Below are 12,967 nucleotides of genomic sequence, written 5' to 3'. Positions count from 1 at the left end.
ATCTCAAAGCCTTGGGAAAGCAGCTGCAGAATACTGCTTCCTCAATTCTGATACCTTCAACAGCGAGGGACCTGGCATTTTAAAGTTCTAATAAACTCATCTGTAATTTTTCTCTCAGAGAATTAGGAAAACCAACTGATTTGAGAGTGACTCAGCAGTTTTCACCTTCCTCTTCAGCCAATGCAAGGCGGCAAAGATTGAGAAACAGATTCAGAACTCACACCTCTCTCAGAGCTGGGTGGCTCTCTTCCTAACCACCAGCTGTTCTTTCTACTTTCTTTTCTATTTTTTAAAGCAATCTGAATCAAATGCTTCAGAACCACACATACGTTGTCCCAACATACGTATAACCCTGGACTCTGTTCTGAGGCCAGCAGTTGCAAAGAATGGGGAAGGTTAATGAGTAAATCCACCCTTGCCCACCAGAAAGCTCAGCTGTGTTCCTCAGCACTCCAACCTTCCTCTCCTGCAGAAAGAAACAATGCCCAGCTGAACAAAGTGAAGGCCCTGTAATACACGGTGGCTTCAGTCACACGTGGGGCTAAAATTCCATTCTACAGAATTGAAGATAATTTGACATCATTACCATTTCTCAGCAGCTCAAATTCAATCCTGTTGATGGTGAGCATGAGGTTCGTTTAGAGAGAAGAAAATTGTATTCGGTGGAGTCAGAATGCTGGATGGTCTCTGCCATTTCCCCAAAGAAATCATTCCAAACATCATGCCACTGCTGTTAATCAATCTGTCTATAGTATAACTTGGTGTTTTTAGAGCTGATAGATTTTCAAATATCCAAAAATTTGTGTTTGGAGGCAAAAAGAATAATTTCACTTCCATTGCTTTCTAGGTCATAACATTTCACATTTGATATTCCTTCCAAATATAGACTGTTGGCCTGATCATAGCTCACACATCCAGGCGTGTTCCATCAAGCTCATCCTTCTCCATGCTACTGAGAACTCTAGAAGGCTTACCCTCCACCCACTTCCATCCTTCTTATATCTCTTACAGACGTGCTCAGATGGTGGCATTTCACTCACTGAGCGAGGAAGCACTTTCTTTATCTTGGGCTAAAACTAAGCACACTTATTAAGAAGAACTATGGGAAGAAAATGGCCTTTTTTAATGTTGAAGTTGGAGAAAAGGGGGTTCTGACTCTACTTAGAGCAGCATACATACACTCATATTAGAATTGGCTCTAAGTGAAAAACTAAATCAAAAAATAGATGTCTATTGAGTGCCTTCTATACCTGGGCACAGGGCATATAGATGTAAACAAGACATAGTGCCAGATTTCACAGAGCTTACAAACCAGCAGAGAAGCCAGACAGTGAACAAGAATTCACAAGGTGTTAAATGTAAGAAAATGTTTCAGGGGCTCCACATACTTGACTTTTTTAAGAAACCCCCTAACTTTTTTTTCTCTGGGTGTAAAGTAAACAGATAGCAATCAGAATAGACTGCATTGTGCCATTGTGGACAGATTCTGGTCTGGCACATCTCCTGAAAGCCACCCATATCTTCAAACTTCCTTTTCATGTACCTACATAGATATAAATATATATACAAGTGCTCTATAGATGAGCCAGATAATGCAGGGTTCTACCTGCAGCGAGGCTGGTGTGGAGAGGTCTCTCTCAAGGCTTTTGCTGTCAGATTGGATCCACATGCCTCTTTACTATTGCTTGTTTCTGAGTATGGAGGGGGAACGAAGCTCAAATTCAAGGAGGTTACAATTTAGGCCCAGCAAGATCCTACTAATCTGGAGTTGAAGTGATGCCTGAGCCATCTCCTCTCTTGGGAACTCCCTGATGGAACCAGAATTAAAGAGCCTGTTCTTGGAGTGGGATAATTAAGAACAAGCCCATAAATGAACTAAGTACAGCTAAGGGTGGACAGTCTATTCAATATCCAGCACTCTTCTCTCAATTAATTGGTGGTATTTAAAATTCACACAGAGCATATTATCTTTCCTAAATGTTCACACGCTAAGACATAGCAAAGATGTTATGTATGGAACATCATACACAAATACATGTCCATATAGAAATTCTTACCTTCATAGACTGTCAGTGTTGTCAAATGCTCTTTAAATCCCATTAATGGTGACCTTTGTGTCTTCGTCATATGCAGTACATTTCTGGATTCGGGAACGAGTGTGCCTCAGAGGACCCTTGCTGTCCAGGTGCCTTGCCAGAAGGACAGGTATGAGTGAATAGTAGAGAGCTCTGAATTGTAGAAATGAATGAGCAGCCCTTAGGCCAAAGAGCTTCTACCCACCGTGGCTCTTGTAATTTAGCCTGTGAACTGTCTAGGAGTTTCACAAATCATTAAGACAATTGGGTTACAGAACAATGACCATATGGACAATGAAGTTGGACGATGGTTACCTATGGCAAAGCACCCAATCCAAAATAGTAGACTAACTGTAGGACTTTCAGGAGGATCTCCTCGGTCCATGGTTAAGGGGATTTCTTGCAGTTCCCTTGAACAGCATAAGATATGACAATGATGAGAAAATAATCAGTCCTAAAAAATGTATGCACAAAGATGTTCCCTCTAGTGTTGGTTACAACAGGAAAAATATGACAAACAAAATTTTTTTCAAAAATTTTTGAAGACTATTTCATGGCATGAAAAAAATGCTCCTGATAAAGTGTTTTCTCTAAAAAGAAGTCCTGGTTATTACAGGACTACACATATCATAGGATCCTTATTTTGGAGGATAAGAATAGAAGAAAATATACCAGTATGTCAATATTGGGTTATTTCTGGGTGGTGAGATAATGGGTTATGTTTTATAAATTTTCTGTAATAAGTATGTATTACTTTTCTAATCAGGGGAAAAAGTTACCTAAAAAGTTATTACAGGAAGTATATATATGGGTTGGGGATGGTCATGTGCAGTGGCCCAGAGCACCGCATCAGGACAGAATTCCCCCACTGTGTTGCTTGGTGGGAAGATGGGATGCTTTTCTGATTGGAGTGATGTTATTTATTGCCTCCTTTGTTTTAGAATAATCCTCAAGTCTGCCCCTACAATCTGTATGCTGAGCAGCTCTCAGGATCGGCTTTCACTTGTCCGAGGAGCACCAATAAGAGAAGGTACAAGGATGAGGTTACTTCTGACCTGCAGACTGTGGGAGCTATTACTAGTACTGAGTGCTGTCTCTGACACCTGGGCCACAGCCTCCCAGGGCTGCCCAAGATCCTGCTTCTCACAGGCTGTGCTCTGGGTCATAGTCAGGGGAGGATGGGCCTTATCTCCCACTGGAATCAAGTGACTGGTGGAAGAAGGTGAGAGAGCAGCTGCAAAGAGCCTGGAAAACACAGATATCCAGTTCCATTTACAGATTCTGATTTGTACTCAGAAGGAAATGTTCCCGATAGTCTGGCCATCCCCTAAGGATTTAATTTTGAATTTTGAATCCCAGTTGAATTTTGGGTTTTGGTGTATTTGGTTTTGTTTTCTTTTTTTTAAATAATGATTAATGCAAAATTATAGAAGATTCAGCACAATATCTTCCTCAGCTGACTAGAAGTGTTATGTTCTTTGCATGAAAATGTTGGATAATCCAAGCTTGGGTAGTTGAAAGGTTACATATTATGGGCCCTTGTGGTTTGAATTAATAAGATTTTTACTCTTTGGAATTTGCCTTTGCTGGAAACCAGCACATTCATTCATTAGCACAATGTGTCATGTTCCACGTTTGCTCTAATCCTACGAGCTAGGTCAACGAACTCACTCCCTCGATTAACTCCTATGGGGCAGGTTGCATGCAGCAGGTGTTGTGGTTTGGGGAAAGGCAATCAGGGTTGTGACTTAAGCAAGTGGTATCTAATTGTAGAAATTTCAAGCTAGGGCATCTGCGAGGAGGGCTGCTACTGATATTGGAGATTTGTGGAGGAGGGCAGGCGGTCTTGTGCTGCCTAGTGGAAGGGACTGGGTTTATCTCCACAGAGTCCTCCTGAGAAGCAAGAGATAGTGAGTACAAAAGCACAACAGACCACACAAATGATAGATTGTTCACCTTAGTGGTTAATCATGCCCACTCTGGAGTCAGGCCCCCCAAGTTTAAATCCTGGTTCCTTCTCTTTCCAGCTGTGTGACCTTGGGCAAGTCATTTACCCTCTCAGAGCCTCTGCTTCCTCATTTGTAAAAGAGATAGTAGAACGTATTTCATAGTTGTGGTGAGGATTAAAGGAAAGAATGTGTGTAAAGTGCCTAGCACATTGCCTGGCATATGGTGAATGCTCAATTAACATTAATTATTATAATCATAATCATTATTATTGCCACCATAGCAGAGTTTCTCCCTCCAATACAGGCTATCCCTAGGAGGCTGTCAGAGAACTGAGTGTGAGATATGACAGGTGCTGTGCTACCATGTCAATATCAATATTGCTTCTCTCTTGGTAGATACGTGCATGGAGGGAGGAAGAGATAGTTTTCCATACTTGTGAAAAATCGGGGGTTAATTATATTGCTATTTAATCTTTCTACAAGCCCAAATAGTCAAGGTAAGGTAAGTACACAGACAATTCCTATCCATTCTAATTTATGACAACCTGGCCTCCATGACTGTGTTCTTGACTTTATGGCCCATTCACTAACGGGACACCTGGACTCCAGATTCTGCTGCCTGCCCCCATTATTCAGCAATATCTTCAGCCAGCAGGAGCTGAGCTCTGTTCCGGGAGGCTGAAAAGGAGCTGTTGGCATTTCATTAAGAAGCTGGCACCATTCCCTGAATTAGAATTAAATCTCTGTCCAGGGCAATGTAGTGCTGCCTGGAGAGTTTTATAAACTCAGCTAAAAAACCAGGGACACTAGGCATGGCTCACCCATCTGTTTAGAACTCTCCAAAGGTATCCACAAGAATTTTGTGAAAATGCTCAAAAATCCCCAGTGGGAAGCTGGAACCAGCCCCACCCATAGGTGAGCAAGCCCAGAATTCTTAGAGTTAGTCACTACTCGTTTAAACCACAGAGTACAGGGCCTCCACAAAACTATAAGAGATTATATCTATCAGGAATTAATTTTTATCAGATTAGTTAGCTTAGGTCCTGAGAAGGTGAGAGTCAGGACAGAGAATGTGGAACACTTGGACCATCGTAAAAACCAAGATGATTAGGGATAGACAGACAATTCAACACACATCTAATAGCCAGCACCTACTATGTGCTGGGCATTCTGGGTACATAAACTCTGAATCCTCACAACAATCCTAAGAGATAAGGATGTGGAACATAGGATCAAGAAAGTTTTGTAACTTGCCCAGGATCACACAGTTGGTTCCAAGATACACACACGTGCTCTCAACTCCATGTACTACTAGAAGCTGAAGAAGCTTAGTTTATTCATAGTCTGAAGTCCAAGGTCTGAGGTCGCATCATCTAGAATGGTAGGAATCAAATGGAAACTGAACAAATCTAGCCCTTTTGTCTCCCAAATGGTTCAGTAACCAGCTCTCCTCCCCAGGGGGCCAGGCCAGGCCACCTCCACTCCCTGAAGTAAACTGTCCTAGGGCTTAAAGGATCAGAGCCTGTTCAGGTAGGTCTTGTCTTCCATTGTCAGAAGTAGTGTTCCTCTTCCTTCTCTGTCAGGGTAACGGCCTCTGAAAGGACTTGGGTCCCTCTTAGTGAGTGTCAGTGTTCCTCTCAACTTCTGGAGGGTTCTCCTCCTGATGTCCTTCATCAGTATCGTCTTCTCTTCCGAAAGCCTGAGATATGGGTCCTGGCAGGGAGATCTTTGACTCAGGCCTTGACGTATACAGATAGTAAAACATGAAAAAAAGAAAGAAAAAAAGAAAAAACAAAGCCATAAATGTACCCTAAGAAAATATGGACGGATAGTCTTATAATTTTGGAGTACACAAGTGTTAATTTTCTAAACCTCTGACAAATTAATATCAAAAAGACAAACAATCCAATAGAAAACTGGTAAAGGACTTGTACAAGTAATTTATGGAAAAATTACAAAGGACCAATAAACATACAGATTCTCAACCTTACTCATAATAAAGGAAATACAAAATAAAAATAAGATGCTATTTTTTACCTATGAGGCCAAAAGTATTAATAGTACCCCATATTTGTGAAGATGTGGGCGATCAAGCACTCTCACACATTATTGTTGTGAGAACAAAGTGGTACAATGATTTGGCAATTTTGCTTATATATGCATTGGAGATATCTGAGAGAATATACATGGAAATAGTCTGAGGATTTTGGCCCTGAAAAAATTGGAGAAGAAAGCCATTTACCTTTCAGGACTTTTTGCATTACTTGAATTATTTTTACCACTGGTCTGTATTACTTTTATTATTTTAAAGAAGAAAATTGATTTACATTTCAAAAATAACAAAGAAACCACCCATATTCTCTCAATCTGCATAGGATTCATTGTTCTCATCTTCCAGAGCAAAGATTAGTATCTGATGACGTATATAAGCTAATGTTTTTCTTTATTTTTTTAATAATTTTATTTATTTATTTATTTATTCCCCCAAAGCCCCAGTAGATAGTTGTATGTCATAATTGCACATCCTTCTAGTTGCTGTATGTGGGACGCGACCTCAGCACGGCTGGAGAAGCCGTGCGCCCGTGCGCACCGGGATCCGAACCCCGGCCGCCGGTAGCGGAGCATGCGCACTTAACTGCTAAGCCACGGGGCCGGCCCCTAAGCTAATGTTTCTCTATGGATTTTCCTGCACAGATATCCCTCAAGGTACTTCCCCTTCCTTTATAGTTGTCTTTGGGAAGGACAGTGCTTCATTTTTTGTCAGTATGGGAATAACCACGAGCTGAGCCTCAATTTGAAGAGTGATGGGTGGAGTGGAAAGAGAGAAGAGGCTGGGGCTCTGGACAGCAGTGGCTATTAAGAAGTGATGCTGTGTCATTGCTTCTCACATTAAAGCCCACAGATCGTTGTTGACTTGAGCATCTTCCTGATGTACTTCCTGAGCCAGTCTGTGTATCACTCATAACATCACTCTAAGACTTCTGTGTCCTTGTTTTCCCCCTAGCTGGCTGTATAGGATTCTACCTTCAGTTTCTCACAAGCCCTTTGAATCCATTGACCAAGGCCATGTCACTCACAACTGGGATGAAGTTGATCCTGATCCCAACCAGGTAACCTGGCCCTGTGAATTGGAGCATACCATATATCCAAAGCCTTGAATATAAATATTTAAGTTAAGCCTGGGTCTTTGAGAAATTACACAGTTTTTAAAAATAAATACTAAAGCATGTCTATTCTTTTGCTCAAACTTGGGTGGGAATTTTGGAATTGATTGATTGTGCGTGTGTGTGTGTGTGTGTGTGTGTGTATGGGTATAAACTTGTGTTTTCTAGCCTAATGGCTTCTAGGTAGGCACAGAAGTGGTTCAGACTCTGTAGGAGTGCCCAGGTGAGTTGGATGAATGGAAATTATATAGGCTAGTGAAAATATCTACAAGTCCATAGGTTGGTTGTTTGGTTGGTTTTAATTTTAACTTACCACAGAAGATAGAAAACACATTCAACATTTACATATCTGAAAAGAGGCCTCTGATATAGGGATGAGAGGCTGGATTCTGAGCTGGATTCTGTAACTCCATTGTGGTGATGGATTGCTGTCACATTCTCTGCAGACCTAGGAACTTCCATTCCTCGCCTAAGAGTTTCCTCCTTTTGGTCTAGTGACCAGTGGGCTGTTCTTCTGTGTATCAGTACCATTTACATACTCTACTTCCAGTGTTGAGACAGACCCCATGGTGTAATGGACTGAGCTCTACTTTTTCAATTTTCTGAGAACCCCAGCATATTCCCTTCATCCCTGTGCTTAGGTACCTGTCACTGATAACAGGCATAGAATGCAGAAAGAAAAACAGACCTGGGTTTGCATCCGCACCCGTCTACTTACCACTGTGTCTTTGAGCCAGTGTTTCATCTATAAACTGGGATGATCACGACATCAGCCATGCAGTGCTGTCGTGAAGATTATGTGAGAGAACATGTGTAAACATACTTTGTACAGTGCCAGGCACACAGGAGGCAAGAACTATGACTTTGATACAGCCATTTTGATATATTCACTTAAAGGCAGTGGTAGTACATATAAATCTCAGAATTTGTATTCAGGTAAATTTGTTTTTTCATTTTATATTGTGTTTTATTCTGAGGTCCCCATCTGCCAAACTGGCAGAAAACAAATTCATTTCAGTCTTCCCTGGGAATCGTTGGTCTCAAACAATATCAAAGTAGGAGTGGAGTTGGCCCTTGCTGGTTGGTCTTCCCTCACTGGGTAGTGTTGAGATGCCCACTGTTCTGCTACTGTCATGGCAAGTTTGGGCATGGAATCATCTGCAAGGCCACTTCTGGTCCTGTGGCCCTGGATATGCCACACAGCCATTCCCTCCTTCTGGGAGTTGCCAGGTCACAGGTTCAAGAGCCCCTCTGTATTCAAAGTCCACACAAATTGATCAGCCTCTCTCTCTCTCTTTTTCTCTCTCTCTCCTTCCCACAGCCCAAGGAAATCTGTTGCCTCCTCTTGGTTTACCAAGATGTTTTGTCTACACCTACAAACTCCATTCCCCTAAATGCTTAGATTTTTTGTAGAATAAAAGCTTGAATAATTCATAGTCGCCTTTGGTTTCCTGCTCTGCTGCCTCTCTTCCCTAATTATGGAAATCTCAGAGCACTAAGTACCTGCTTGAATGCTACTCACCCCACTTCAAAAAGGAGGCATTCAGAGTGGAAAAAAATGTGAGTTCACATCTTGAAATATTATCCACCTCACAGCCATTTTGAAGCAAGGATATTTTGTCTAAATAACTGACCCCTAAACTTGTGTGAAGTTTAATGTATAAGCAGACATCCTCCCCAGTCCACCACTGGCCTATACATTGCCTTTGAGCATATGGGAAAAAGTCAGCCCCTGCTCCAGCCCCCAGCCCCGCAGGCACAGTCCCCTGCCAAGACACAAGGCCAGGCTTTCAGCTCCTGCCCCTTTCCACTTCCACCGGGCAGGGCCCTTGTACGGGACACAACTGCACAACCAATCTGGGGACCCTGTCTTTAGCTTGTCCTTCCTGGTCAGGCTAAATAAATTAAGCCTTTATTATAGACTAGCTTTGGAATGTTGAAAGGGTACTTGAACCACAATGAGTTCTCTAATTTTTTCCTCAGGCAGCATAGAAAATCCCCAATTAGGGCTGGCCCGTGGCTTAGCGGTTAAGTGCGCGCGCTCCACTACTGGCAGCCCGGGCTTGGATCCCGGGCGCGCACTGACGCACCGCTTCTCCGGCCATGCTGAGGCCGCGTCCCACATACAGCAACTAGACGGATGTGCAACTATGACACACAACTATCTACTGGGGCTTTGGGGGCAAAAAAAAAAAAAAAGAAAATCCGCAATTAAGTTTTTGGCAGTTCTCTAAAGTAGAGCCAAATATCCTGTTATACAGAGGAACTTAAAATCAGCAAGTAAGACAAAAATTAAGTACAAGGAAAATTATCTCTGATAAATCTCTTAAATCACCCATAAAGTGTAGGATACTTGGTTTTGTGTGTGCTACTGTATATGGTAATTCTCATGTACACTAAATTTGAGAACCATTGAGCTAGACTAAAAGAAGGACTATAGGAAAAGTCCACAGGCAGATATTTGGGAATTCAAATCCTGGGACTTTTAAGACACTATCAAATAACTAGTGGTAAATGGGGTGGAGCGGGGAGTTCCAGTGGCCCTGCCTGCTCATACCATCCACACCAGTCATCTAAGCCTCTATGACCTTAATACATCTTCATAGACTTGTTTGTGGTTATGTGGGCAAGAGTGGAGCCACACTTATTTTATATAATTTTATTTGCGGTGGGGGTTAGGTTTTGAACCTAACCTTTAAGGAAAATGTGCGTGATGTGAATCTACTGTGTGATGTGTAATATGCTCAGTAATATCTTTTTATCGTATATTGTTATTATTTTATGACTACTATAGATGCATTTTATTTAACATGAATATACCCCTTTATAATGATTATTTTGGGGTACAGGTAGCTTACCCATGGAAGCTAACCTCTTTCCAATAGAATTTTTCTGGTTTTGTCGTATTATAAAAATAATATATACTTATAAAAACTCAAGTGATGTAGAAATTAACAAAGTAGAAAATGGAAGTCTCTCATCATATGTGAGAGCTAGGTATGCCATTTGTGCATGTTAATCCATTATTTCGTAAATATTTAACATACATTTTGAGACAGAAGTTTGAGGCAACTGCATTAAAAAGCCTGAGTTAACACAGAGGCATCAAAACAGCTGCATCACAAGTTTGTGCTTGCTGTCTAGTAGATCCTCAATACCTATTTGTTTCGCGCCCCCCCCTTCCCTAGGTTTCCCATTCTAACCTTGGCTTTGCATTTCTCCTTGAACTTGTTACCTTTCTCCTGTTTTGAATTCCTTCAAACACTTGCCATAGGGGGCCACCAAATGAATTTCTTCTCTAATATTTCTCCTGCTCATTTTCAACCTTGTGCTCACACATGTTGGGACAGATGTGCGCTAGAACTCGGTAGTGCCTCTGTGGACACCAGCTCTGTCAAGGTAGTGGTTTATTGTCCTCCTGTTCTGTGACCTATGTCACTGGTCATCCTGCTTCCCTTGCCCTGATATATACACCCTGGCCATTCTCACTATATCTATGCTTTTTTCTTTTCATTTACACCTTCCTTACAAGTTAATATCTCTTTCCAATTTTATGCTTCATTAATAACCACAGCAATCTACATTCATCACTTTCCCCCTCTCATAACCTCTTCCAAGTATGTATTCCAGACTTTCACTGAGAAAATTATATTGAGGTACTCATCTGACAGTCCTTCCCAGCTGGAGTCTGTATGGTAGGTATGTCTTCACCTGTCACAGACCAAATCAAATAATTCATTAGCTTCACCAACTCCCCATGTTAGTCATCTCTGGGAATTTGAAGGCCTGAGAATTACCTAATGTTTCCTCCAAGAAAGCATCATGGGCTATGCTGTCATCACTGTCATCTTTGATCGCCTCCCAGTAAGATTGGGGACAATGCCCCCAAAACCTTCATTTTCTTTTAGTGTATATTTAATCAGTTGTCTAAAAATTAATACAAACTCTCTGTGAGTATATTTAGATTCAGCCTGTGGACATAACAAGTTCAATCCATTAATGTCTCACATAAGAAATATACCTAATTTTGTTCATCGTGAGCCTTCCTCTAACTTCTCAAATCTCAGAATTTAATGACCAAATCTGCATCCAATTTAACTGTGATTTTACAGATTTCAATTAGAATTCCTGAATCAGCATTTCTCTGTGAAAAGGTCAGAGTCCTTTAAAGTTTATCTTTCTTATTGTAACATCCCTAACCTCTTGATTGTTGGGAAGTCAGATTCTTGACCCAGTTGAGCCTCAGCTGAGGAAATTACCTTTTAGTTCTCAACCAGTATAATTTGGACCAAGTGATAAACACCTCAAAGCTAATTAAAGACCACATCATAAAATTCCCTCTGCCTCCAGGATGTGCAAATTATCAAAAATGTTTCAAACAATATACCTTACAGGGTGTTTACTGTCTAATTTGTCAAACTGTTTAGGTTTCCCCATCCTAAAAGCCCCCTTCCCTTCAAAAATGTCTTGGGTTTCCCACCTATTTAAGCTTTTGCCCAAGTCTCTCCTATTCATAGCTAGACTTCTTGAGAAAGTAATCTAAACCCACTTTATCACCCCCATTCACTCCTCAACCTTTTGCAATTCAGTCTGCCCAGACCACTCTATTGAAATTGTTTATACCTTCTTTAAACAACAATAATGCACCCTCCCACCATTAATACATCTTTTTATTCAAAACTAACATAAAAGTGTCAATGCCCAATAATCTCACCAATGCAGAGTTAACCGCTTCTAACGTTTTGGTTTCTCTCTTTCCAGTCTTTTTCTTTGTACTTATATGTAAATAAATAAAGCCTGGGGTCCTATGCATCCAGAGACCAAAAGTAATTGAAAATAATTCCAATCTTTATTTGCTCCTCCTGAAAACGTTAAAGAATATCCAACATATGACCTATACCAACACTTTTTAAAATCCTCTTTTCCCGGTTTTTCCCGGACTCCAATCCCCTCATGCTTCTAGTCCTCTCTTGTCTCACCTCATATCTTCCCCAAGCTCCTCAGGCCTGGACCACTGGTTCATGGCTTGCTTCCTCTTCCCTTCTGCCTCAAGAAAGTGCCCTTACAGTGTAGGTCCCCATCCCCTTTTCCTAGGAGACACACACATATAACATTGATCTACATGGCAAGACTGGAGTTCAAGAGACTGAGAGGAGTGGGAATGGGCAAATCAGAATTTTCTGTAGGGAGCAGGGAAGGGAAGGGCAAGAGGCTGTGAATACTCATATTAATGCTGTTTAAAAAAAATCAGTTACATATATGTTTACTAAATTAAACTCGTGCTGTAATACAGTTTTACATTCTGATTTTTAAATTTAAACATCATATTTTGTGCTTTTTTCCATGTCTTTTTAAACTTCTTGAGTGTAGATAATTTTTAATGTGACATTATTATCTATGTTTATAAGATAATTCCTCTATTGTCAGTTATTTAGATTGTTTCTGTTTTTACTATTATAAGTCATCCATGGCTAAATACAATTCTGTTCTCCTCAATATCCCAAAGCCTAGAACAATTGATTTCCCTCTTTTCTTCCTGAATCTCTGAACTTTCCTGGGTTCTATGACATTTTATAAACCTGCAAAATAGGCGATCTCCAAGGTCCTGAACTGGACTCTCTTGCTTCCTCGTCTCCATCACCCTCCTGGGAGACAGGAAAGTACTTCCTCTCTCCTGCTCCTCGCTCCCTCTTCCTTATTGTCTTTCTTCCCCTCTTCTTTTCTTCTCCTTCTTATCTCCATCTGCCCACTCCACCCCCGCTGTCCCCCGCTGTGTATT

The 12,967-nt window shown here is 41.2% G+C and overlaps 1 protein-coding gene across 1 annotated transcript in view; it reads left to right on the top strand.

Moving 5' to 3' along the window:
• Window positions 1-12,967, top strand: part of HGD (homogentisate 1,2-dioxygenase) — a 49,750-nt gene that overhangs the window by 10,157 nt on the left and 26,626 nt on the right. The window contains exons 4-6 of the mRNA XM_004436525.3: window positions 2,134-2,205; window positions 3,017-3,105; window positions 7,029-7,134. Of these exons, the coding sequence (XP_004436582.1) occupies window positions 2,134-2,205; window positions 3,017-3,105; window positions 7,029-7,134 (267 nt within the window). The remainder of the gene's footprint in view (window positions 1-2,133; window positions 2,206-3,016; window positions 3,106-7,028; window positions 7,135-12,967) is intronic.

This window comes from Ceratotherium simum, chromosome 15 (assembly GCF_057802395.1).
Source record: "Ceratotherium simum simum isolate JZ-2026a chromosome 15, ASM5780239v1, whole genome shotgun sequence".
Taxonomy (NCBI): domain Eukaryota; kingdom Metazoa; phylum Chordata; class Mammalia; order Perissodactyla; family Rhinocerotidae; genus Ceratotherium; species Ceratotherium simum.
Note: the sequence above shows the minus strand (reverse complement) of the source record. Positions and strands in the feature narration are given on the sequence as shown.